We start from the raw sequence: 27,179 nt of genomic DNA, 5'->3' as shown, positions 1-27,179 counted from the left end.
GTTATAGGGAACTTTCGGGATAGCATTTGAAATGTAAATAAAGAAAATAATAATAAATAAAAAAATCATAGATAACAAAAATTAAATGCAAGAACAAAAAAAAAAGAAGAAGAAGTAATTGCAGAGTGAAATTCTGTTGAAGACCCTGCAAGATGCCTGCCTGCTGCGATGGAAGCCCCACCTTGCAGAGAGTACTCTTCTGCTAAGACACTCACTCCCAGCACGACAAAAATCGGGGCTGTAGTACAGGTTATGATCTTGGCTCGTTGACTTCCCTGATTTGTCTGACTTCCTCACAGAACAATCATCATTAAAATTCAATCTTTAAATTCAGTAACCACAGTGTATTCATCAAGGGACTCACCCATCTAAAGATCACAGCTATTAAAGTTAGTTAAGATTCAAACACTTCAAAGAGCAAAGTTTTTTTATTGATAAATTATTACAGAATAATCAGTTTCTTTTTAAAATAAAGCTTCAGAATGTCCGTTGTTTTGTTTTGGTCTCTCCTATTCTCTTCGGAAGTCTCCTTAGCACCTGCACAGGCACAGCAGAGGATGGCTCATCTCCACAGTCTCAGCGCTGCAACTTAAAAACGCTGTTATTTGGGAGAATGAGCTGCTTTGACTTTAAAATTTGCTCCAATTTTTTAATCTTTTTAGTTCAAATAAATTACAACTCCTCTCTGGATCTGTTGCAGCTGAGTGACACAACCATTATGATGCTATGGGGTATTACAGTTACAGTAATAATGTTAACAATATAATTACTGGTAACTATATAATCCCATAGCAAGCATACTGCTCTTGTCATGGTTATATTATTAATTCCTGTTAGCTCATAAATTCATGGAAAAATATCTTTTTCTATCAATTAGGAGCAGGTTTAAAAGGGAGTAACCACAATAAGAGGAAAACCACTGTATTTTCAAGAATCATTTAATTATTCAAATAAGTACACATTTTTCCCCCACAGTGCCAACAATGCAATCTCCTTTCAAATGAAACATGGTTGCTGTGTGTGGGTCTCACATTACACTAAATATGAGGACAGGGACAGTAGTATCTTTATTTTTTAAAATAATCCAACTGTTTCCTTCTATGTAGTAAGAATTTTAAACACAAAGGCAAGAAAACTCAATTGTAACAAAATCTATTTTCTTAGATTCTTCACAACTTTGTATCCAGGACAATATTACTTTGTAAAACAGTGTCTCAATAATAAAGCTATTTTCCCAAATTAAAAAAAATGTTTCTACTGCTAAAAAACAAACAAAATACATTAAAATTCAAAGTGAGCAAAATCCACCTGCCACTGCACATCCTGGTACTGAGGCTCTGGGACTCAATTCAAAGGCATGAGTCTCAGACAACAACAGCAACAAAATCAAGATGATCTTGGGCAATGGAGACAAGTGGGATTGAAGAGAAGAGGTGAGGTGAAGTATCATGAAGGCAGGAGGCCATCATCCATTCTGTAAAAATCTCTGAGGCAACACAGCTCTGTGGTATATGCTACGTTGATTCTCTCCCCTCTCTCCCTTCCTGGAACTCATAAACCTCTTTAAGACATCATCTGCCTCCGAGCTAACTGGACTTCGGGGGGTGGGGGGGGATGGAATGGAGGCTCAGAGGTCCTGGCTTCGAGCAAATATCCCTAGTAACAGAAAGCAGGTGTGTGTGTGTGGGGGGGGGGTGACCAGGAAGATAATTATATATAAACATAAAGACGGGGGGAAATTCTGGACAGGGGGTGAGGAACAACTTAGATCCAAGAGAGGTTACTGCTGTCATCTTGGACTGGGGCAGACCAGGTAAGAAAGTGAAGATACCCACAATTCTGCAGACCAATGAGAATCATCTCTTCTAGAAAGTATGGTCCAGAGCTGGAGTAGAGGCAAGTTCAGCAGCCCAGTGATCATTCAATTTCCCTAATGAAACTGAGCCAAAAAATAAATAAAACTCATCATTTGTTACTAACTACTCAAATTAAATCTGTACTTAAAGAAAAATCCTAAAACACTATCTTACAAGTCACAAAGTATTATATTACAATCCCGTTTATACACACACACACACACACACACACACACACACACACACACACGACACACACACACAAAAAAATCTGAGCCTAGCTGGGCATGGTGGCACACGCCTTTAATCCCAGCACTCGGGAGGCAGAGGCAGGAAGATTTCTGAGTTCGAGGCCAGCCTGGTCTACAAAGTGAGTTCCAGGACAGTCAAGGCTACACAGAGAAACCCTGTCTTAAAAAACCAAAAAAAAAAAAAAAAAAATCTGAGCCCTGAGCCCTTAGAAAAGAAATGTTAAGAAATCAGACAAGGCTCCTACCTTCACACTGTTGACAACCTAGCATGCTAGGAGGATGCTGAATTGTAAAGTGAGCAAAGTTGCCCCATACGAAGCTTCATATAAAATTGGGTTATAGCTACCCAAGAAAGATGAGAATCACAGAATCAGTGCAGAAGTCTGAAAAATATGAATCCTAACAAGAGCTAAGACACAGGGCTTCACAGATGTGTATCAATTAATCTTCACAACAGCCCTAAGAGAGGTACAAGTCTCTCGAACCAAGAAGGAAGTTTTGAAGGATAACAAAAACTTGCCTAGGAGACAACTTCTAAGTGGCAAGAGCTAGACTTGAATTCAGGCATCCTAGCTTGTCATTCTCGTGTGCCACAAATAAGATAACAGAATTATTGACTAAAACAACAACGCTGCTGCTGCATTTACAGATCCACAATCTTGATAACTTTCATACAGTTCCTTTGAATACTCATATTTTACAAAAGACAAAAAAAAAATAGAAAGAAAAGAAAAAAAGAAGAAATCAAGATGCAGAGCAATGTTTCCAAGGCTATACAAGCTTTTAAAAAGCGGTGGGGTAGGAAACAGGCGCCCCCCCCCCCGTCCCCAAATGGTTTGCATGCAGAAGGTGTTGTGCATTTGAAGCACATTTCATGCCTATCACAACCGACTACCAAGAACGCACCCCTCCCCGGGCCGCCAGCACCGCCCACAGCAGCCTGGCGCCTGCGAGCCCGGCGTGCCCGGCGTGCCCAGGCGGCGTTCCCCGGCCCCCGGCTCTCCAGGCCGCCCCCGCCCGGCCGGGCAGGGTACTCACCCGGAGGGAGCCGAGGGACCCTGGAAATCTTGCTGGTGATCTCAGCAGTGAGCACTGCGAAGTCCTGCTCGTACCCTTCGAAGTCGGAAGACATGGCAGCTCGGGCAAGGCCGGCCGGAGCCGGGTTCTAGCGCTCAGAGCGGGACTCGCCAAGGGCGCCTGGCCTCGGCGCAGGGACCCTGTGAAGAAGTCTCCACGGCACAGCGGGAACCGGGAACAACTCCCAGCCCAGCCGCTTCCTGGTTGCTCTACGCCGTCCTTGTCCTCCGGAAACTGCACTGCCTGTGCCTTTTCTTTTCCACTCAATCTTCGAACGTAAAACTAAAGAAAAAGTTCACTTTCGGTGACCCCTAAAAAAAAAATGAAAAAAGACTACGAAAGCCACACGCTCTCGGGTATCACAGAAAACACGTCCCCAACACTGCACCTCCAGGGAAACGGCTGGAGCGCCCCAAGCTCTAAGTTGCAGGCGCGGGCTTTCCGAGGGAAGATTGACGCCGCGCACCTGCCGGAAGTGGCTGTGGCGGAGCTTGCGCCGAGGACGGGAGCGGGAGGCTCCCGGCGGCCGCGTGAACCAGAGACGCGCGGGTCCGAGTTCCTCGCGCGGTTCTCGCCGTCAGGGTCCGTGTTCGGCTTGCTCAGGACTGAAGTGCTCATGACAGAGCTATAAGGAGGAGAAAATCTGTTCCGCTGAGCCCGGGCCGTCCCGGAAATGCGATGGCCGTGGAGCGGGCACCGGAGACCAGACTGAGGTGGGAGTCACCGCAGGGGGTGCAACCCGCTTGTGAGGCGGTCTTCGCCTCGACCTAGTCGGGCCAGCATCTCCAAAACAGCGAGCCCAGCCTCGCTTAATAAGACGTTTGTCCCGTGAGAGAAGATCCCAGAGCATCCCGCACCACTACATGGGCGGGAAACTGAGGCAGGCACCGGGCTGGCGCAGCAGCTCCGTGGGAATCCGTAACGCAGACGTCATACCCATGTGTCATAGGTCTTTTCCCGGCTCATTTCACTCCATTCAGAACTCAGGTCTACAACTATTCCCCGTGCGTGCGTGCCTTCTTCCCTTCTCCCTCTCTCCCTCGCCCCCGGAGGGAATTAATTTTTTTTTTTTTTCTTCTTAAATCTGCTCTGTGCTCGTTCTCGTGCACTGCTTCAGTCGTGATTTTTCGCACGCACACATGCACCTTTCTCGTTTTAATCGCACCCTTGTTCCTGTACCTTTAACCCCGATCGATTGCTAATGTTGGCGCTTGGGAGAACAAGTGCCCAGTTATTAATACACAAAGTATTATATGCGTAGAGCATGTCACAGTTAATTCACAACTCTTTGGGAGGCAGTTTAGAACGTCCTAAAAAGAAGTTTGGTGCCTTGGCTTCTATTCTGGACTTAGCTGTTGTGACCTTGATCGGTCGATATAATCACAGACTCTCTAAGCCAGTTTCTGTTCTAGGAAGAATTGCATAAGTGATAATTAGATGAGACCCTGCTTCTCAGCTCCCTAAGTCTTTGTTCTCTCAAACGATCCACTAAGCAAGGAGTAGTCGATCCTTTCTGGCAGTTTGAACAGAGGAGGAAAACTGTTTAATGTATCCAGTTTACATGCACTTCACGCTCGGACTGTATTCTGGATAGGTCCAAAGTAATTCTTTTTGTTCTCGATAAGAGGTGAACTCCACACTAGTGTGCTTCTGGGGTGCTGATTCAGTGCTTCTTGGGGTTAAATATTCAATAAATGGCATATGGACTTTCTAAACGGAGTTTCCCCATCTTGTTTTCCTTAGACTGTGTTTCAAACCAACCTAGATTCTCCTGTGAGATAAAGAGTTCTGGAGGCCACAAGTGAAAATGACATGCCCCACATCAGCGACCCTTCAGCCAAAGGCATGACAGCTCAGGAACACACATGGACTTGTTGCACACAGAAAAGTGTGCACAGGAAAAGGAAATCTAGTTCTTTAGAAGAAAGAAGTCATTCTTCACCAAAATGGGCATATTCTGCTCAGTAATCAAGTTTGAAAATCTTCAAGACTTAAGGAGACTGTGTCATTGGGGTCCCATAATAGCCCTTGGTGTTATAGCAATATGCTCTACAATGGCCATGATTGACTCTGTCTTGTGGTATTGGCCCTTACATACAACTGGAGGAAGTGTGAATTTCATCATGTTGATAAATTGGACCGTCATGATTCTTTATAATTACTTCAATGCCATGTTTGCTGGTCCTGGCTTCGTCCCTCGGGGGTGGAAACCGGTAAGAAAAAGATCCATTTGACAATGACTGTTGCATAATTTTATGTCTGGTTTGCCATTATGATGATGTTTTGTTTTTACCTAATCAGCCTTTGACCTAGGTGACACTGGTGCTACTCCAGTTACTGATGATTGCTTATGCGTAGAACTTGTGTCTATGTGAAAATAATGATCTACGTTAGCTATTTCCAAAGCAATTGAATACTCGTTCTTTGGGGGTTTGGTGGTGGTGGTGTTTAAAGGATGTGTGTGGTAGTCCATACCTTAATCTCCACACTAAGGAGGCAAGGACATGTCATCTTGTGAGCTAGGCCCACCTGGTTAATATAGTAAGTTTCCAGAGAAGATGAAAGGGAGGACAGCGCCTCTGGCTGAGAGCATGTGGAAAACATCCCCAGAAACTGAAGAGCCTTGTGTAACTGCAACAACAACAACAAACGTTGGGGGTGGGGCAACTAGCTCAGAATCCATGGAAGCTGCTTGTACCACAGGGATATCTAGATGTGTTAGGCAAAGCCCTGGCAGAGGGCAGTATAGGTACCGTATTTTGATAATACAGAGATTTAGATGAGAGAAAACGACCAGTTAGGGAGTTCCTGAAATGACCCAAAGAGAAAAAGTGACAAGGGCAGTAAGTGTAGGAGGGAGAAATATCAGAAAGTGTCACCTCATACTTCACTCTGGAGTCCTGGTCAGGTTATCTAAAGCAGCTCCCACTAAGAGTGGGAGGACCTAAATCTCCTTTCGTAGACCCAGTTGACACTGGATTCGGGTTGTGTAGAAAAGAAAAGAAAAATAATCTCTGAGAAATCTGTAGAATGAAGCCGTCCTTACAGTTTATCACTTAAAATATGTTAGCGCAAATACAGGCATTGAAAATGCAAGTTACTGGCCCCCTTCCCCTTCATCCATAACAGAAATATAAAGCACTCTAGGGCCTTCCTTCATAAAGCCCAACTTGCTACTGTTTAGGATCAAATAACTGACATGCCTCCTTTTCTATCAAGGAAAAGTCTCAGGATAGCATGTATCTCCAGTATTGTAAAGTCTGCCAAGCATACAAGGCACCGCGCTCACACCACTGCAGAAAGTGTAACAGGTGCGTGACTTTTCTGTTTACTGGGCCTGATCTACTTGGTTTCTCCTCTTTTTGTTGTATTTCCTGTTGAGACAGTAGAATCCATTTTTGTTCCCTAAAACTGTCCTACTTTATTTCTCCGTTGCTGGGATGAAACACTGACCAAAAGCACATTGGGGGAGAAAAGAGTTTATTTGGCTTCAGGTTACAGTCATTGTCAAGGAAAACCAAGGCAGGAGTTTGAACCAGAAACTGAGGAGTGCTGTCTAGTGACTTGCTCTTCCTTGCTTATTCAGCGACCATCTTTTTTTTTTAAAGGCAGCCCAGGCCTACCTAGTTGTAAGTGCTACTGCCCTTGGTGGGCTAGGCCCCTTCCATGTCAATCAGCGGCCAAAAAATGATGTCTAGATAATTCCCATGGTCCAGTCTGATGGAGGCATTCCTCTTGGGAACCCCTCTTCCCAGTATGTGTAGGTTTGGGTCAAGTTAACAAAGCTAACCAGCACTGCAAGGCGTTCACCTTGTCAGAAACATCATCAAAATACTTGTCTGGAAGATTAGTTTGCATTTAAATATCAACATAAATCATTTCATTCTTTTATTAAAAGGAAGAGATTTTTTTTCTAGAAAAACAGATGTTTTGCTTCTTGCCCCACAAAAACAAATTAAAAGTTATCATTTTAGTTTTTCTCATTTGCTGTGTCAGGATTAATTGCATTCATTGTTTATGATGTTGACTAGCTTCAGAATTATTTTGAGTGAATTAGACTGGTTTTTCTCAGATTCATTCATATATGTTATCAAGATTTTAATGGGAAGAAAACTGAATCACTATAAAAATGCAAAATATGCCAGGACCTAGCTATCAGCAACATCTGTTGATTAATATGAAATTTAGGAAATCTAAACTACAATCAGGTTTGTTGCCAGGAACTTTTCTTTAGCAAAGAGAAAGAAGTACTTACTGTGAGGCTGCTTCCCCTACCGCCTTATGTGGGGGCCAGAAACTCCATTTCTAACACGTACTATGAGAAAGGAAAGAAGCTGCGGTTGTGACTGGAGAGCTCTATAACCATTCCCTGGAGACCTGTGTGGACTGCATATCAGTCCAGCCTAAGGAGTGAGCCAAGGGCTTCCTCCTTTCTACTGAAACTCTTGTAGAGCTGCCCGGCTTCTTTATGCAATTTTTATTTGCAGCAGACTTGTTTGCTTTGGAAGCTGTTGTAATGTCAGCTTACTCTTATGCTATTTAGAATTTTAAAGAAGTCACCATCTATAACCTCAAAAGGTCATGAAGATGTAACCGCTTTATGAGAATTAATTCCCCTGTGACTCCTGCACATATTGGATTCCAATTTGCTTGATCTTTTGAAAACTAGAGCCAAAGTGGACCAGATTTTCTGCTTTCTGCTTCATCCATATATTTCTTAATAGATGTGTAATGAAGATGGACCACCACTGCCCCTGGATCAACAACTGCTGTGGTCACCAGAACCACGCCTCGTTCACGCTCTTCCTCCTGTTGGCTCCTCTGGGCTGCACGCATGCTGCTTTCATCTTCATGATGACAATGTACACACAGCTTTATAATCGGGTAGGTGAGACCATGGCACACTCCCATTTCTGCTCATGGAGTGTCCTTATCAAGGTCATTGACAGGGTCCCTTTGGAGATAACACTGTTGGGACTTAACTGGTATAGCAGCTTTTAAAAAGCCCTTAATCTTGAAAATGAGGACAGATTATTTTATTATTATTATTATTTAATTATTATTATTATTTTATGCTCCGGTTGAAATTTATGCTAATTGATTTCTCTTATCCATGGTTTATTACATTTCTCACTTAGTGGTTGTGGTGAGTCTAGTGAGTAGAAAGAACCAGAAGAAAGAGACACTGGTACTTTCCGGATCATTCCGTTCAGTGACTTTAGCAGATTGACATTTCTTTTCTCATTTGGTCCATGTCCTTCACAGAGGGGTCAATCCATATGTTTTTAGCCAGTTTCTAGTTTTCAGTCATTCCTAGCATAGCAGTGCTAATATTGCAATGCTTAAGAATCTGAATTTTTGTATGAGCTCTCTAGATTTAATGTTAGCAACTAAGTTCTATGTTTTGTGGACCCACAACCATAAAATTACTTTGTTGCTACCTCATAACTGTAATTTTGCTACTTTTATAATTTTTTATGTAAATATCTCATTTGTAGGATATCTGACATGTGACCTCCAAAGGGTTCAAAACCCAGTGGTTAAGAACCACTGTTTTCAGGGGCGGGGGGCGGGGGGTATAGGGAACTTTTGGGATAGCATTTGAAATTTAAATAAAGAAAATAATAATAAAAAAAATTTTTAAAAAAAGAACCACTGTTTTAGAACATCATACAGGCCAGACACTACACACCTGCAGGGTCTATTTAACCAGCATTTTGCCAGCTCTTGAACACTGCTTATGGAACATGCTATATCTGCTGCTGTGGAGAATACTGTAAATTTACAGTAGCAAGGAGACAGTGGAGGCAAAGTGTTCCCTTGTTGTTTATGACTATTCCTATTTGCCAAGTCAAACTAACTCTTCTGAGGAAACGACAAAACTAAATTGAATAACAAACGGTGGAGCTGTAGATGTCTACAGCTCAGTGTTAGACCTCTGGTCCAGTGTGTGTGAGGCCCTAGGTTTGATTCCTCATACTTCAAAAAGAAAAAGACACTGGACATGTCAGTACGAGCCAAGTGTTCATTAGAAACTGCTGTTTGCTGCAGATGCTGTGGCAATGTCATTATTATTATCGTTTTAGTCATGTTGGGTTAGTTTTTTGTTGAAGTTATTTTTCCGTGGGTAGTCTGTCTGTGTGCATGCATGTTCACGTGTTGGTGCATGTGGGAAGGGGTGGGTGCATGGATGTGGAAGTCCGAGGCTGACGTTGAGAATCTTTCTTAATGGCTCCCCAGTTTTTCCATTGAGGCAGGATCTCTACATTGAACTTAGTGGAGATAAGATTATTGTAAGATTACTATAAGATCTTATCTCAGTGTGGCTAGCCAGCTTTCCCTGGGAATTCTCTGTGTTGGCCTTCCAGACTCTGGAAGGGTTGGAGAGCCACCATGCCCTTGGATCATTGATGTGAGTGCTGGAGATCCAAACTCAGTCTCAATACTTATAGAGCAAGTGCATTATCCACTGAGTCATCTCGCTAACTCTGGTCGTTGTAAGTCACTCTTCTCAACGGTGCTTACCTCAACACGAATTTCACATGTGCATTGTTACTGTTTACAGCTCTCCTTTGGGTGGAACACAGTCAAGATTGACATGAGTGCAGCCAGGAGAGATCCACCTCCAATTGTTCCCTTCGGATTGGCTGCATTTGCTGCCACCTTGTTTGCCTTGGGATTAGCTTTGGGAACAACCATAGCTGTTGGGATGTTGTTTTTCATACAGGTAAAGTTCTTTCCCACCTCCATCTAAAAGTTGCCATGTTATTGGACCTGATTGCAAAGAAAGAGGTAAACGTGAATGTAAAGATTGAGCATAAGGGAGAAAGTACTTTTGCTTAGCTGTAGGCAATTAGTTTATCACCTGTGTACAATAGGTAATTTTGAAGTAGTTTTGCCAGAACTTGTAGCCACTGTATAAAGACATACACCCTGATAGAAGTCTTTAGAGTTGAGAAAGGTGCTCTCACTCTACATGATCTTCAAGTCACCCCAAAAGGCCTTGAAGAAGAGTGCTGTCCTCTCTTCCTTACAGATAAGTGAGTGTCTGTTGAAAAGGGTAAGTGACTCACCTATGGTCACTCATTCATGTACTTAGTACACATGAATATCTATGAAAATGAGGCTCCTGAGGAAATGTACAGAGATTGGATTCTTTTCCTAATTCTTATAATTAAGGACATTAATTTTAAAGAAATTAAGATCTTGATGTAACATTTTTTCACACATGGACTTAGTCATAACAAAGAAATTAAGGCAGGCATAACCAGTGATACTCATTTCTGTGTCACTGGGACTCGCTATGCCTTGGCTGGCCATGATGAGTTTGGCATAGAGATACTGTAGTGCATTAGTTAAGAGGGACTGCATACTGACTGCTGTTTAGCCTCTGCCATCTTTGGTGGCTCCATCTGAGGTAGAACAAGAAAAGCTGTCTTGAAATTAGGATGATAATGATCTGAAGTAAACCAAAGTAACATTGTAAAACTTCACTATCATTTCATTTCTAGATAAAAATTATTCTCAGAAACAAAACTTCTATTGAATCATGGATTGAAGAAAAGGTAAATTTAATAATTGTTCCTTCAATATAAAGTTCTGACTCGCTAACTTACTGATGCTGGGATGTGACCCTGTGTCACTGGCATATCACATGCAAAGTGAGCAAGGGGAGCATTGAGCCTTCCTCCACCACAGCAGAGAGCCAGAGACATGGAGATATTAATTCAGGCCTGTAACATCCACCTTGTCAAAACTCTTTGGTTTATCTATTCTTGAAAGCCAAGCAGGGCCAGGTGTGGTTGGTGTTTGCATGGGCAAAACAATAGTAGAGCAGAAGTTTGGCATCTTAAGACATGTTTAGTCCCTGACATCCAATCCAGTCTGTGCATTTTAACTTAGAGCAGCAGTTCCCAAACCTTGTACTCTGAGTCATTTTAGTTTTATTTCCCCCAAATTGCCAAGTTCACTAATGAGCTTGTATGTATGTATGCTGTGCTCACAGATAATTGCCATATTTTCTAAGTGAAAAACATAGTAAAATAAAAAATATTTAGGGCTGGTGAGATGGCTCAGTGGGTAAGAGCACCCGACTGCTCTTCTGAAGGTCCGGAGTTCAAATCCCAGCAACCACATGGTGACTCATAACCATCTGTAACAAGATCTGACGCCCTCTTCTGGAGTGTCTGAAGACAGCTACAGTGTACTTACATATAATAAATAAATAAATCTTTAAAAAAAAAAATATTTAAAGGCAATCCATTATGCTAATGTAACATTTTGTAAAAATAACTATTTTTGATAGCTAAATAGGGTAAGTGTCCTCATTTTATAGATTTTCAAATCTCTTTTAATCTGATTTAACAGAAGACAGTTAGAATCTCACACCTACTTCTGCATTTGATCTGTTGAGACTTATTACTTTGGCTGACATTTATGTGGAAAGACCAGCTTCATACAGATAAGTAAGTGGGAAAGTCTGGAGTATTTTGATGAACATTTTAGACTATAATAGGTATTGATTTTACATTAAAACTTGACAAGTGATTGCCTCCCACACATCCCAGGGCTGGAGCTGAAATTCACAGTCTCATGTTTGCTTAGCAGGCCTGTCACTGAGCCTTACCCCAGGCCAACAGGGAACATCTCAGTCAGTTACCTTTTTGTACTCTTTTATATTTAAATTCATAGCATTTATGTTTAATTACTTATACACGACATATATAACTTTTATATTAAAATGGGAGTTTCTTTGAATATGGGTAAGCTGTCAGAATCATGGCAATGAATATAAGTTTTCCAAAATTCTCATTTTCACTTGAAAGCCTGAAGTTCCTTCATCTGGATGCAGACACCTTCAGTTGTTTACCTGTCATGGTGCTATTCTGACTTTATCTTCGAAACCATATTCACCACATAGTCAAGTTCTGGTCCTCTAGAGAACCCTGCCTAATGCATTATCGAAATAGTTAATACTTATTGTTTAGGGGATAAAGATAAGAAAAAGTATGTGCATGTTCTGTGGACACGCAGCGTTTGTTTATTGTATTTTAGAGCTGTGGTTTCCCTCCAGCCCAGATCTGCCTCAGCCTCCAGTGTTCTGGGGTCATAGGTATCTTGGTTATAGATCTATTGGTGGAGTTTGTGAACACAGAAGTTGATTGCATCTGCACACAGTGTGACAACTTACACCGTGTTGTATCACTGCCTTCTTGGCTCCAGATAGTTTACCCACATTGCAAATGTCAGGACCATTATGAAAAGTGTGTCCTTGCTGAACCCTGGGTACAGCTCAGCTTCCATAGCTCATGCATTACAAGGCTGTTTACAGTGCCCCCTGTTCACAATGTCCCTGTGTCCTTTACCAGCCTCTCTCCCTACTGCCCCATCTCATTCTCAGAGCTTACACATTTATACTTCTACATCTTTTCCATGGTTTTCTTCTACCTAAATTTTTTCCTGAATTATTATTATTATTTCCCCTCAAGATACAGTTTAGGTATTATTTCTTCCAAGGAACCTTATTTACTGTCTAAGCTTGGCTTAGTACTATTTGCTGCCTTTTCCCATAAGAATGCCATGTGCCTATGTTCGATTTTAGTATGTGGTATTGATAATATCTATTAAGTGCTGCTCTTAGGCAAACACATGTCTTCATTATTTTTGTAAACTACTGCCGTCTTTACCTTTTTTTTCATATAAAGTAGCTTATATTTTGGTTTTTGAAATTCAATCCATCTTGAAGAGTCTGATATTATCATTTAGCCAATTATATGCTTTAGCACTGAACCATACTTCTAGCACCTGAATCTTTCATTTATTTTTAAAAAAAAAAAAAAAAAGGAGGGGCAGGGAGGGAAGAATTACTCTCTATTATTCAGGTGAAGGTGGATGTATAAAATTCAGTAAATTTGTATTGTTGAAGAGCAGCCTTGACACCGTAGAGTTAATCGAGTAAGACAGAATGGTGTAGAGACTGATAGGAATCAGTGCTGATAGCAACTGGCAATTCAGATGGGAGGAGGGGCAGCCAGTGATTAGAGAAAAGGGGAAAATCATAGACACCCATGCAGTGGATGAAACAAAAGCAGGTTCTAGCAACTTCATACATACCCAGACAGACAGACAGACAGACACATACATTCACATATTGAGTAGATGGAGCAAAGCTCCAAACTGGCTCCAAGCATTGCACACATAAACATACATACACACATTTGCTGGATGGAGCAAGCCCCCAGCAGCTTTAGTTTTTCCTTTAGTCCATTTATATCCCCAAGGACAAAGTTTTCTATGTAAGAAGAAAATTACCTCATAGTCGCAAGTATCTATGTTTTTCTCCACAAGTTCCTTATAAGCCCAAAGCAATAATGCTTTTGTCATTAATTACCATTGTTTAAGCAAGCCAATTCTATAGTAACAAGCTTTTCCCTATGCTTGGCTGACGATAGGTGTTCTGTATTTACTAAGGAGCAGGTCATTTGTCTTACACCTTATTTTTGAAGTCTTGATCAGCTATTCTGATTAATCTGTTCTTATAATAGAATTTTACTCTTTAATCATAGCCTTCCTTTTCATGGTGCACATAGGAAACCTGTTACCACATCCCTAGATCACATGATCAAGGAACTCAGGACCAACCTAGACTAAATGTTTTCTTTAGTCATTAACTTCTCCCAAGCCTATTTTTCTTGCTACTACAGTCCACGTAGTTGTAACGCATGAAAGCTCACTGTACTCCTTTCTCTACCTCATGCAGATCTTGCAATCACACTCTAATCTTGATTCTAACTTTAGCTTTTCTGTCAACTACCCTAACTTACCAAATTTATTTAAATCAGGCTAACTTCCTGAAACTACTTAAATCAAATTAGTAAATTCATAAAGTCATGAATTCATCTAAAAGGCTTTATCTCAAGAACTTTTATCTTCATGTTGAGCTGCAGGAAATTTTCCCAGTGGAGTGAGCTAATATTCAGGAAGTAATCTCCCCAGGCTATAGGCAGTGAGGGTCTCCCGGTATCTACTCACCCCAAGCCAAATAACTGAGGAGTATGGTGATGGCCAACATGAGAAAGCACATCAGTAGCAAGAAGCAGTCCTGTGGCTGTGTCTTTTCAGAGTGCACCCATCGCAGCCTAGCGAGTGGGCGTACCATCATTTTGAAGTTTAACAGTTGTTTTAATAAATAGGTAACACACATATTACTTTATTAATAACTACAAGAAACTTTTGCATAAAATTCTATCCCTTAATAAACAAATATTTCATAATACCATTTCTGGTAAGCATAATAAATATGTTGATAGTAGAGGTTTTTGTTTGTTTTGTTTTGCTAAAGATCATGGCACTATATAAAACCATGTTAATCTAGAAATTATTAAAACTGGCACTTTATCACAGACAGAACTTCAATTAAGGAAATAAAATTCTCCAAAAATATTTAAGATTACCAGACACTGTTGAACTTGCTTTCAAATTAAATAATGCATGTTCTTACCACTAGGTGGCAGTAGAATGTAAGAAATTCAAACTTAGTTTATGTCCAGAGAGAACTAGCCATTTAAATGCCTAGAATATAAACTGTACCATTGGGATATGACCTATAATTGAAGATACAGTGCGTGTGTGTATGTGATGAAACAAAACACATGAAACTCCTTCACAAAGTTTGCAAAATGTTCTTTGTAAAATAGTGCCTCCCTATTAACTTCCTGGCCATTGGCTCTATGAGCCATACCTTCTCCTGAGTCTATTAACAGCATCACTTCTTACCTCTGCTCTCCTGTGCTGTGAAGCAACCATAAGCATGGCGGGGTTTCTGCACAGGATACAGTTAGCTAATCCTTTTATAAACCTTTGGAATGCTTGTTCCTAAGATAGACATGTGCTTTCTGGGATATCACAAACAAGGTTATTATTCGCAGTTAAATCACTCTATAATGTGATAAAATTATATTCTCTGATAACACTCCTATTAGCCCAGCAATAACAAAGTATTTTTATGGGTAATACAGGTTTCAAAAGTTGGCATTCTCAATAATGTATTAGCAAAAGCCACTGCAGGTAGAAGCAGCTGCCACTTTACACCTTTGTTTTCCACAGGCTAAAGATCGCATTCAGTATTACCAGCTGGATGAAGTCTTCATTTTTCCTTATGATATGGGAAGTAAGTGGAAGAACTTTAAACAGGTGTTTACATGGTCGGGAGTCCCTGAAGGAGATGGACTTGAGTGGCCAATACGAGAGGGCTGTGACCAGTACAGTCTCACAGTGAGTAGCTCTGTTGAAAAGGCCTTCCTCTCTCTCTGTCATGGTTACTTTGTTAACTCCCACAACGTCGTGAGAGCTTGTAGTCAGTCATATTGTAGTGCTTGAGTTTTCCATATGTCAAAATGAGTGTAATATCCATAGGGATTCTTAGCATTGTGACCTTCCTTTATTCAGCTCTTTCCTGAACAGTCTAGACTGCTGTCATGAAGTCCAAAAAAAAAACCTGACCTTTAACTACCTCTGTCATGCATGAACTCCTGCTCGACCTCCACCCTCACATCTGCCCCTCAGTTGTTCCTGAAGGCTGGGTGCAAGCCCATATCTCCCCAGCCGTGTCTAATACAATTCTATTAGTAGGTTCTGACTAAGGGGAAAACTTTAGTCGAGAATCATTAATAATGAATGAGTTTTCTAGTTTGTCCATTAGAGAATCACTGAGACTCAGCCTAGTAGCTTGAGAGACCAGAGACTATACCTCCCTAACCCTGATCCCTGTGAGCACCCAAGAATGCACAGAGGTGAAGACTTCAGAGATCAGATTCTGAGATTCCCAGACTGTGGCTCAACTATTAAGAAGTGCCAGAAACTGGGGCTTGGGATACCTTAAACACGCTCTTCTGGAAGGGGAGAGGCTGCTCAGTCCTGACACAGAATATTTAATCTTTTTCCTTTTGTCTTCCAGATAGAACAGTTGAAGCAAAAAGCGGACAAGAGAGTCAGAAGTGTAAGTAGCTTATTTGCAATGGTACTGATTCCTGTTTTCTCCAGTTGGGCACTGTGTTTCAGTGTAGCTTAAAACAGTTGGCTTTTATTAAATAATCTTCCTTTCTTATTACATTATTCCTTTCTTATTATTTATTGTGCATGCATGTATAGCACAGGGAGTGTTGTGGGAATCTCCTACCATGTGGGCGCCAGGGATCATGATTTCCTTATATTTGTTGGAATACAATGCAGGTCACTTTTTTTCAGACTGTCTCACTGTGTATCCATGATGGTCTCAAACTCAGAGACCTACCTTCCTCTGCCTCTGAATCTAAGACATGTAGCACCACGCCCATGTGGCACCACACCCAGCTGATACTGTTGACTTGTTTTCTTTGAAATACTTTAAGCTAGAAGTTCCTAAGACAGTTACTCAGTGTATACTGCTGGCCTAGAAAAATACCTTTAGTCAGCTGATGAAACCACGCTGTTAGCTAGTGATGATGCCATCTGTGCCCAAAGAGGGTCTTAGTTAAAAATAAATACAATAAAAATTAAGTCCTGTTTATACTGGCCACACTAAGCACCCTGTAGCCGCAAGTGTCTAGTTAGCAACCCATTTAAGACCAGAAAGAAACATTCAGACACTTACATCATTACAGAAAGTTCTCCTGAACACAGATGATATTCATAGCAGATGTGTGATTGAAATGGTGGGTCAGAGAAACCCGAAAACAAGAAATATCCTTCCCTGATAGTTTGGATCTAAACTTAATTTTTTTTATTCAAGCTTGAAAGAACTCAGATATAGTAAATACTGAGATTATTCTTCTGACCACTGATGGCAGGTTCGCTATAAAGTCATAGAAGATTATAATGGTGCCTGTTGCCCTTTGAATAGAGGAGTCAGAACCTTCTTTACAAGCCCCTGCACTGAGGAGCCCCGGATACAGCTGCAGAAAGGAGAGTTCATTTTAGCAACAAGAGGGTTACGGTAAGAGATGGGAATATTCCATTTATTCAATAGGAAAAGTGGCATTAACTTCAAAAATATTTAATTTAACCTTTTAAATATTTCAGATACTGGTTGTATGGAGACAAAATTCTTGATGATTCCTTCATAGAAGGTATGGAAGTGGAAGGGTATGTTTAAAGTATGACTGTTAGCAGTAACCCCAAATTCGTAAAAATAACTTATGCATAGTCACATGTAAAATGTATTAGGGGACTGTGTAGACATACAAGGATGCTTCTAACATATCTCTCTGCAGCTCTTACATTTATCAGGTTTGATGATAATAGCTGTCCTCTAAGTCTTTACTTGACTGTATGATAGGTTCTTATACAGGCCCCATAGACTTATCCTCTAAGTCTTTACTTGACTGTATGATAGGTTCTTATACAGGCCCCATAGACTTATCCTCTAAGACTTTACTTGACTATATGATAGGTTCTTATACAGTCCCCATAGGCATCTGTGCATAATATGGCAGATTAGAAGCCACCTGGACACAACCCAGTCAAAGACAAGGTCAAGATAAAAACATTAGACTCTCTTCCTAGAAGAGAAGTGTCTGGAGGAAGACTAAGGTCAGGTTCAGGCCAGCGTCTGACTGCATAGTGCTGTGCATGCTGGGCCTGGCCAGCAGCTTCCATGAAGGTGCTATCCCCTCTGGACATGGGTACTGTGAGAGGAATGAGCTGGAGAGAGACTGTCCAGGCTGTGGACTGCAGCTATAGTCTGTGGAGAGAGAGCCCTAGAATATGACAGACTGTGGAGACAGAGGTATGGCATATGAACTGAGAAGCCTCAATTCTTCATGGGCACCCAGAGTTACTAAGGGAAAGGTGGGCTCTGCCACTGCATTGTGAGCCACATGTCTTCTGGCAGGCATGTCTGTCAAGAAAAAGAAATCCATGCTTGCTTGGAACCTCATCGCAGAAAGCCTTGCACTGAAGGAAAAAAAAAAAAAAAGTTTCAAAAACCAGAGTTGTAATTGACGTGGAGCACAGGGGTGTGGTCTAAGACCTGGGAATTCCAACAGGAAGTGAGCTTCTCCACAGAAATGCCTCTCATCATGAAGAGATCACTGAATTTGTTTAAAATTTGAGACTAGCAGCCCTACCTGCGACTGCTACAAAAGACAGCTAGGAAGAACTGTTGGCCAAGGCTGCAATGCCTTGTTTCCTCCTTACCTATTTTCACTATTTTCTCTTTAGTTTGGTCTCAGCTTCTATGCTTCATTGTTGGGCTGTGTCTGACAACAGAGTCTTGCCTGATGCTTCCTTCCTCCTCGGTGTCTGGCTTCTCTTACCTCTAAAGCAAGCACTTTGAGTCCTGCTTTACTCATCTTCACCTTCCTTCCCGTTCCCTCATGTGTGCCTACTTACTGATGCTCTTAACCTAAAAATGACAAGTTACATTGTCCCCATTCAGAACCCAGTGCTGCTGCCTCAGGCCCCGTAAGAGGCACAGTTGAAGTCTGCATGCGCCTTCCCAGTGCAGATGAACACTAGCACTGCTGTCTTTCCATGTTACTGAAGTGAAGACACTAGCCAAGAAAACCCACATCAAACGAAACTAGGAGAAAAGAGCAGAGGGAGAGGAAGCAGCAAAGGGCACGCTCGTCCCAACAGATACATAGAGCACAGAAATGTGCAAACCTCAGACCACAGCTCCAGGGAACCTACCCAAATTCACAGCTTCTCAGTCACAGAAATCCAAGCTATGGAAATAGCTAAAGTGGTGGGGAAAGCCTTCAGAGTCCTGCATTCTAAAAGGATCACTGTCCAGTAAAGACTGGAGAGCAGGTGAGGGCAGTAAGGAAAACAGTTCAGAACCTTGATGAAAACATTAAAGAGATGTCAGTCACTTGGCAAGAAATCTAAAAGTGCAGGAAAAATTCAGTAAGTAGTTAAGGCACTGACAAAGAAACCCACAGAAATGCTGCACGTGAAAGGCAATCCAAAAAAAAAAGTGATGGGAAGAAAGAAAGCAGGTGTTGGCATGACCAGGCAGAGCACAGTTACAGACGTATGGCTCAAGACAGTGATACTCTCAGACATATAAAAACAAAACAGCAAGACAGAAACTTCCAAAACCTCTGGAATGCGTTCAAGAAACTAAACCTAAGAAAAGAGACTAAAATTAGGAGATAGTCTAATTTCATAGGCAGTTTAGTCAATAAAATTAGAAAGTTTCAGAAACTGAGAGGAAGAAATGGACACCCAAACACAAGATGCTTGTAGAACCCAAATAGTCTTGGTCAGAGAAGAACTCAGTCAAGAGGTCAAAAATGCAAAGCAAAGGAAAAGGCTGTCGGGGGAAAGCAAAGGTAGACCTGTCAGAATAGCGTCAGACTTGTCGGTGACCATAAAAGCCAGGAACACTTGGAATGTCATATTCAAACACAGAAAGTAAATAGCTGCCAGCAAGGAGAACAAACGACAAGAAATGTGGTGGGGACAGGGAGCCCCTAGTCACTGCTGTTGGGATGGTAGACTGCCACAGTCCCCTGCAAACAATGTGGAGGTTTCTCAAAAAACCACAAACAGAACTTCCGTATTACTCGGGTTGTGCCGATCTAGAGGGTATATTTAAGTGACTCTTCAGCCCTACCAGAGACACTTGCACACAATGATTTATTCCTGAAATACTCCCAGTAGCTAAGGAAAAAGACCAGCCTAGATATTCACCAGTAGATGAATGGGTGGAGGAAATAACATTACATATACACAGTGGAATTTTTATTCATCTATAAAGAAATGTTAAATGCTATTTCCAAGAAGATGGATGCAACTGAATTTCCTTATGATGCTCAGACAAACACTACACCCTGTTTTCATATGTAGATTCTAGCCAGTGGTTTGGGTGTGTTTAAACAAAAAAGGATAGAACAGTTTTTCAAAGAGAGGTAACTGGATACAAACCTATGACGTGAAAACAAACGGATTGTTAGGGAAGGGATTAGAAGGAAGATGGGGGCGGGATGGGAGAACCTTTATTGTGAGAAAGCTCATTACTCTGTATGCTGATTTTTAAAATTAATTAAATAAATCCTGATGGATATCCTAGGCAGGAACCATCTTTGGTTACCAGTGAAAACTGAAGCATGGAACTAATAAGCAAAAGTAGCTTGCTCACAACCCAAGCTGCAGATATGTAGAGAATGTAGGGAACTGTATGCCAGGCTCCAGCTCCCCTTCCCCTCCACTCTCACCCACCCCACCCCACCCCAAGTCATATTCGCATCCTCTTTAAGGGGAAATTCCTTTTAAAGCTAAGGTTGAAATTTTAAAGATCAACCTGAGATGTTCTTAAAGAAAATACTTAGGATTAATCATAGTTTACCCCATAAGACAGCTTAGGTGATTCTGGTATAAAAATTCATAGCCTTGGAGCAGATGGCTATAACCTAGTATTCAGATCATAAGTTCACAGCAGAACCTGAACTACATAGCAAAACTCTCTCAAAAAAAAAAAAAAAAGAAAACAAGGAAAGACTTCAGAAGGAAATACAGAGACATTAGGAGGGTCATCCTTAGAGTGTACTGTAATGGTGTGCCAGAACAATCACCATACAGTAAGTAACTGCAGATCCAGTTAGGCACTGTCCAGACCACACTAGCACCAGTCCTAGTTGATGGGACAGGAGCTAGATTCTTCCTATTTCCTAGCTTGGTAGAACCATTTGGAAACCTTTCCCTGGCCTGTGTCTGAGAGCAACTGAGGGAACAGCAGGAAGTCTTAACAACCAATCTTCACTTGAAGCAGTAGAACTTGCTCCTGGTAATGTCACCTGGTCCTGCCACCTGCTTCATTGTGGCATCACTTTCTCCCTCAGGTACTTCAAGAGTAAGAGGGTGGTTTCCTAGAAACTGTGTGGAAAAGTGTCCCTGTGATGGTGAATCAGATCCAGCCCCAGAGGGGGAGAAGAAGAACAGATAGCCACTGTTAAAGTGGTCTTCATTGAGTCTTCATTACTTGAAAATCCACATGTAGTACCTGAGAATTATGCAACGAGCCTACTCTGCTTAAGGTATTCTTTTCCTCAAAGATGCCCTAGTGCCATGACTTCAAAAATTTTTATTACCATTTTGAAACAGAAGCCATTCTGCATATGCCTTTGAATTCCTGCCATCTTTCCACTTCTTCCTACTGAAGGACGGCCGTTCCAGCCAAGTGAGCAAATTGCCCTTTCTGTGTGCTGCACATCTGACTTCACCTGCAGGTCTAATTCCCCACTGGACAGGAGCATCTTGCATGTGGTTATTCTGTTTCTTCCTCAGTTGACATTTCCTTCATAATCATCTAGAGACTGTAAAACTTGTCAGATTCAATATAAACTCAAATTTGATTACTTTTAATAAAACAGATTTTGTCAAATCCAATAAAGGTCAATGGATGTTCTGTAAAAATTTTAGTTTTCACCAAAAAGCATTGTTTTTAGTTTGCTTTTTGGTTTGGTGGTGGTGGTGGTGGTTTATTTTGTTTTCTGAGTAAAAAAGGTTTCTCTGATGTCTTTATGAAAACATTGCCCTGCTGCCAAGTGTGTCTTCTTGAGTCATGGGCTTTAAGACATTCAGTTTAATATCTGAGCCTGTTACTGTGAGATTGACTTTACAGCTTTACAACTAGTGCAAATCACTAGTGGCTGCTTCTGTCTCCTTTAATATCAAAACCTGAAGCTTGTTCAAGTTCTAGGATCTAAACTTGCAGGTGAGTTTTGTTTTGTTTTATTTTTTCCTTTTTTTTTTAAAGATTTATTTATTTATTATATGTAAGTACACTGTAGCTGTCCTCAAACACTCCAGAAGAGGGCATCAGATCTTGTTACTGATGGTTGTGAGTCACCATGTGGTTGCTGGGATTTGAACTCCAGACCTTCAGAAGAGCAGTCGGGTGTTCTTACCCACTGAGCCATCTCACTAGCCCGTACAGGTGAGCTTTTTGAAACAGGTTGGCAGAACTGCAGGAGAAAGTCTCCCTCACTGGACTTGAGTAAGCTGATTTAGGATTCCTTAATTCTTGCTTTCATGGAATTAAGGCCTCTGGGGCAGCCAAGCCTACAACAGTAGATAGGAGTGAGAAGTGGGCACCTGGGTGCTCAGCAAGAAGCAGGTGTGGTTGTTGTTACCCTGTTGTAAGAGCAGCAGATGAACATGAGTCAGATACAGTTGTTTCTGAAGGCAGGATGCTCTTGAGTTGACAAAGCAGATAAGGAGACAAGTCATGTGCCTGTGGGAAGTGTCTATATTTTAGACAAAAACAGCAAGCATCCACACTGTGGTAAGGCCTGGCATGTTTCAAGACCAGGGAGGCAGCCATTGAGGTCAGCTGGAGTAAAGGGCATATAGAAAGGGAAATCAGAACTGAGAAGGCACTAAACCACCATGCACCCTAGAACTTAGTCCTGCTTTTCCTTTGTTTCTGGTACAGACATTGTTTCAGCCTTGCTAATAAGCTCAGGGCATGGGGAAAGGGTGAATACTCTTGAACCAGTTAGCAGCCAGAAAGGAGTACAAGTTAGAGTGCCACAGCCACGCCTGGTGACACACACCTTTAATCTCAGCACTCCAGAGGAAGAGGTTGGTGGGTATCTTAAGTTGTAGGTCAGTCTGGTCTACTTAGAAAGCTCCATGCCAGTTAGGTTTATAGTAAGACCCTATCGCAAAAGAGAAAAAGAAACGCAGAAAGAGATTAACATACAGCAAAGGTGGTAAAGTGGACAAAGTAAACTAGTTTAGAATGTGGGCCCAGATTAAAGGCCTAGTACTCAGAACTGTGGATAGGGTGAGAATAGCGGCTCCTTTCGGTTTACCCCAGTAGTTCCCCAAATTTGTAACAATGGTTTAATTTTGATGGTTCTCATTGTGTAACCTAGCTTCAAACCTGCAGTGTTCTTGCCCTGGCCTCCTGAATGTTGTAGTTTTGGGTATGTGTCACCGCACCTGGCTACAAGACTATGTGACTCAGACACCCCAGAGAAGTGCCTCATCATTTTTAAATCAAATAATTTCAGTGTACAGCCAAAATTTAAAATCCAGCTAATTGTTCACATGATTCATTCTTTCTTCTTCTTCTTCTTCTTCTTCTTCTTCTTCTTTTGGTTTGTTTTTTTTTTTTTTTTTTGGGGGGGGGGTTGGTTTTTCTTGAGACAGGGTTTCTCTGTGTAGCCCTGATGTCCTAGAACTCACTCTGCAGACCAAGCTGGCCTCAAACTCAGAGATCCTCCTGCCTCTGCCTCCTAAGTGCTAGGATTAAAAGCATGCACCACTACTGCCTGGCCACATTATTCTTTTTTGATGCTAATTCTCATCACAGTTCACAAAACTGCAGGCACAACATAATATGTGTAATAGTTTATTTCAATGATTTGGCATTTACAAGTAGAGGCACCACATGCTATCTGGCAGTAAAATACTGCAGTCACTGAAGTTCAAGGAGAGATCCAAAGTTTCCATCACAGAAGTGCAGGCATCGCATCGAGCTTGCCCACATTGCTTTGTTCCCAACTCAGGACAGGACTTTAGTGCTTGCTTCATTTACTGGAAAAGTTTGCTGGACATAGTTTCCGCTTCTTCCCCCACAGCTTCCAGCTCAGCAAACTGTAGAGAACAAACAATGTCAAAAACTGACAATGTCAACACTGCAGATAACACTTTAAAACAGCATTCCCTTCTGACCCTATCTGCTGTGGTTTAATATCCCCAACTTAGAAGTCTTAACTAGAGAATTTATACTTTGTTATACTTGACCTTGTTCCTTCATTGCATAAACTTTGATGTACTCTTAAGTACATAGAAGTTTGTCTTATAAATACAATTAGTATGGGTGGTAGGTTAAAGTTCTAATTAGTAGTTTCATGGAGTAACTGGAAAACATGAATTATAACCTGTTAAACCAATGGTCCTCAACCTGTGGGCCATGACCCCTTTGGGGTCACATATCAGTTATATTTCAAATATTTTTACATTATAATTCATAACTAGTAACATTAGTTGTAAAGTAGCAATGAAATTTTATGGTTGGGGGTCACTACAATGTGAGGGGCTATATTAAAGGGTCACAGCATTAGGAAGCTTGATAACTACTGTATTGGAGGCCTCAGGAAGTGCTGAGCTGCTAGCAAACAGTTTTTATAAAGCAGAGGGTATACCTACAGGATCCCTGTGACCCTAGAACTGGTGATCACTAATCAAGATAGCACTGGCATGGCAGTCATGAGGAAGTGACACAGAACACAGACCTGAAGAACAGCATGGTGATAAAGCAGCCCTAAGTTCTAAAATGTCCAAGAAGTCTAAGCTGAGAGGAGGGTCCTTTATTCTGGGCAAGGATATCACATTGTATGCTGCAGTTTACAAGTATAATGGATAAAAGACAAAACCTGGGATAGATTTTATGCCATACTTCTGCAAAGCAGCAGAGTAGGCAGGCAGGTCTCAGAGCCCTCATCCATAAGTACCTTAAGCTCCTACTCCTCGATGCTCTCATAGAGGCTCTTGATTTGCGTCTGGAAGAACTTGGCAAGCTCTACTCGTTTGGCTTTCAGTGTCGGGGTCAGAAGGCCATTTTCGATAGAGAATGGCTCTGGATGCACAAAGATACTTTTGACCTAGAAGGTGAGCACATGCTGAAGGTGAGCACATCTGTAAAGTGATAAACTGCAAAGTTCATTTCACTTCATAAAAGATGCTGTATGGTGGGGCAGTAAAGACACAGACTCATATGCATTCAGAGATAAGGTCTTCTGCTGTCCAGGCTGATCTCCAACTTTGCTATATAGCTTTGGTCGATCTTGAACTTCTGATCCTTCCCTTCCAACCTATCACTGAGATTACAAGTATGTCTGTCCTACCATATCAGTGGTAATGTGACCCTGGAGACTGACTGAAACCATGCATGCTAGTCAAACACTCTACAAACTGAGCTATACTTGACATTTGTGTAAGTGGAGTACAGAGAATGAATAATAAAGAGTAGAGGGGGAAAGAATACATAAATAAAATCTGTGCCCTTGGGAATTGAAGGTTTGAAAGCAGTGTAAGGGGAGCTTTACATAAAATTCTAGTGGTGCTTGAGGGACCAGAATGGTATCAGTAGAACATACCTGCTCAAAGGATTTCAGGCCACTTTCTTTCCCAATTTTCTGCAAGTCTTCTAAAATGGCTTTCTTTACATACTGAAACACAAAAACATCACTGCATTTATGCCTGAAGAGAGGTTTCAATGAAAGGCTAAGCAAGAACCAACTCAAAATGCCTGAAAGATTTGGATAAAATTGAGATACAAAAAGTATGTTGAAGCATATTTATTTTGCATTTTCCAAAGGAAACAAGGAAATGGAAAGGCAAACCTAGGGGCTATGAGGTTCTGTCTAAAGGCACTTTCCATTCTATATTCTGTTTTCTCTTAAGCAGCATGTTACTGCTTAATAAACAATCATTCTGTGTTTTAAACTCTACATTCTAATAAAACTTACCAAATGCAGTTACCTGTCAGAGAGTGTCCCTGCAGAGAGGAGGCTCAGAGAACCCAGAGGTGCCCCAGCTGGGAGAGCCTTCCCTCTGCTACAGCAGGCCAGGATATGCATGCAACATTCTCTCTCAGCCATGCTTACTTGGAGAGCATTCTCAATCATGCTTACTTGGTTTTGGCACAGTTCTTCAAAGGATCCCTTTACCCCGATCTTGGCTGCAAATGAGGGAAGTGAATCTGGGTCGGGAACCACCACTCCTATCAGGAATGACTGTGGGAAGGAAGTGGATCGTGATAGATGAGACCTTCAGACTAATCTGATACTCAGTTCCTCACCATACAGTGTCCCATTCTGCACTCCACTGCAAAGATGTTCTATCCAAAACTGATTAAAAGAAGCAGTTGTCATTAAGCATAAAGAATCCAATCCCTAGCCAATCCATTTTGAAATTTGCCCTACACAACCCCCAAAGGACCAGTTTAAGTGTAGCATATAAAGAACAGTTTTGTGTCAGAGGAGCTACTCAGAGTGGACACTAAGAGTTCCAAGCAGAAAGTCATGTGAGATAAAAAGCTACCTTTTAAGAGAGTTGTTTTAACTCCAACGAATTATCACCTGGATGTTTATGATTCAGAATGTAGTTTTGTAGTTAGTATTGTAAGCTGGGGCATCTTATCTGAACCCACCTATACAAATGTCTTATATGGCTATGAGAACCAACACAGGCCATACCACTGGTGTATTACCCGTAAGCTCTCCCCATGAACAAAAACTTGCAATACTGGACTGCTCCTGGAATAAACGTTTTCAATCTTCTCTGGAGCAATGTATTCTCCTTGTGCCAACTTGAAAATATTCTTCTTCCGGTCAACGATTTTCAGAGTTCCATTCTGTATGAAGCAGATAAAAGCATCAGTGTTTTGAAGCTTGGAGATTGTATCAGTAAGAAGGCCACGGGTGTTGTCCTTATTTAAAATAGGTTCTCTGGAGATTTCTGTTTCTCTTGGCTTTGGAGAAAGGAGAAGTGGCTTCCACAAAGCCCGTCTGCAGAAAGCCAAGCAGCAAGCCTCAGGGAAAGCCCCAGGGGCCTGCTGGGTTATGCAAATGGCTGTGAAAACATTCTGCAGCCCCCAATTTCTAATAACTTATTTCCAACTACCCCATCTGGAGAACTTTTTGAGAAATGGAGGGGTTATCTCTTCCTGCTGCCAGGTTACTTCCTGTTAAATCTGGGAGCAGGCTAAAACAGCTGCATGTTACTGATCGAGCCAGCCTGTAACTGGGCTTGTTAAGACAGAAGCAGAGCTGGCAGGGCATTGACCACCATCACAGGTCATATGCTGCTTCATTTCCCTGAACTCAATTCCTGAGGCGCTTATCTTCTTAGGGATTTGAATTGTATAATTGGGACATGGGGCAAACACGGTCCACTTGAGCACACCATAAGAAGGGCTCTATACTGAATTAACCCTGGAACCATCAATGAGCCAGACTTAGACTGAAGTGATCAATAATCAGCAGCCTGTTATCACTCA

General features: G+C 41.6%; 3 protein-coding genes across 10 annotated transcripts in view; 1 reads left to right on the top strand and 2 right to left on the bottom strand.

Annotated features, from left to right (window-relative positions):
• Vti1a (vesicle transport through interaction with t-SNAREs 1A) overlaps window positions 1–3,635 on the bottom strand; it is a 306,907-nt gene extending 303,272 nt beyond the window's left edge. For 5 of the 6 annotated variants that reach the window (XM_029537740.1, XM_021195954.1, XM_021195929.1 and 2 more), the window contains exon 1: window positions 3,146–3,635. In XM_029537740.1, coding sequence (XP_029393600.1) covers window positions 3,146–3,239 — 94 coding nt within the window. In that variant the 5' untranslated portion in view covers window positions 3,240–3,635. The remainder of the gene's footprint in view (window positions 1–3,145) is intronic. The other variant, XM_029537724.1, reaches the window with a different exon arrangement.
• Window positions 3,636–3,655: 20 nt separating this feature from the next.
• Window positions 3,656–21,580, top strand: Zdhhc6 (zinc finger DHHC-type containing 6). Of its 2 annotated transcripts, XM_021194118.2 has the most exons (11): window positions 3,656–3,897; window positions 4,928–5,397; window positions 6,404–6,495; window positions 7,909–8,068; window positions 9,750–9,911; window positions 10,696–10,749; window positions 15,290–15,457; window positions 16,140–16,181; window positions 17,011–17,156; window positions 17,243–17,289; window positions 21,007–21,580. In XM_021194118.2, the coding sequence occupies exons 2-11, from the start codon at window positions 5,131–5,133 to the stop codon at window positions 21,108–21,110; spliced, it is 1,242 nt and encodes a 413-aa protein (XP_021049777.1). In that variant the 5' UTR covers window positions 3,656–3,897; window positions 4,928–5,130; the 3' UTR covers window positions 21,111–21,580. The 2 variants fall into 2 exon arrangements, with proteins under 2 accessions (XP_021049777.1, XP_021049794.1); XM_021194135.2 differs by lacking the exon at window positions 3,656–3,897 and having other exon boundaries at window positions 5,351–5,397; window positions 6,404–6,493; window positions 7,999–8,068; window positions 21,007–21,574.
• Window positions 21,581–23,509: 1,929 nt separating this feature from the next.
• Acsl5 (acyl-CoA synthetase long chain family member 5) overlaps window positions 23,510–27,179 on the bottom strand; it is a 43,624-nt gene continuing 39,954 nt past the window's right edge. For both annotated transcript variants that reach the window (XM_029542098.1, XM_021192201.2), the window contains exons 18-22: window positions 26,391–26,534; window positions 25,813–25,914; window positions 25,276–25,347; window positions 24,631–24,780; window positions 23,510–23,770 (exon numbers count right to left, since the gene is read on the bottom strand). In XM_029542098.1, the coding sequence (XP_029397958.1) occupies window positions 24,640–24,780; window positions 25,276–25,347; window positions 25,813–25,914; window positions 26,391–26,534 (459 nt within the window). In that variant the 3' untranslated portion in view covers window positions 23,510–23,770; window positions 24,631–24,639. The remainder of the gene's footprint in view (window positions 23,771–24,630; window positions 24,781–25,275; window positions 25,348–25,812; window positions 25,915–26,390; window positions 26,535–27,179) is intronic.

Source organism: Mus pahari, chromosome 1 (assembly GCF_900095145.1).
Source record: "Mus pahari chromosome 1, PAHARI_EIJ_v1.1, whole genome shotgun sequence".
Lineage (NCBI taxonomy): Eukaryota > Metazoa > Chordata > Mammalia > Rodentia > Muridae > Mus > Mus pahari.
This window is presented reverse-complemented; position numbering and strand designations above follow the sequence as displayed.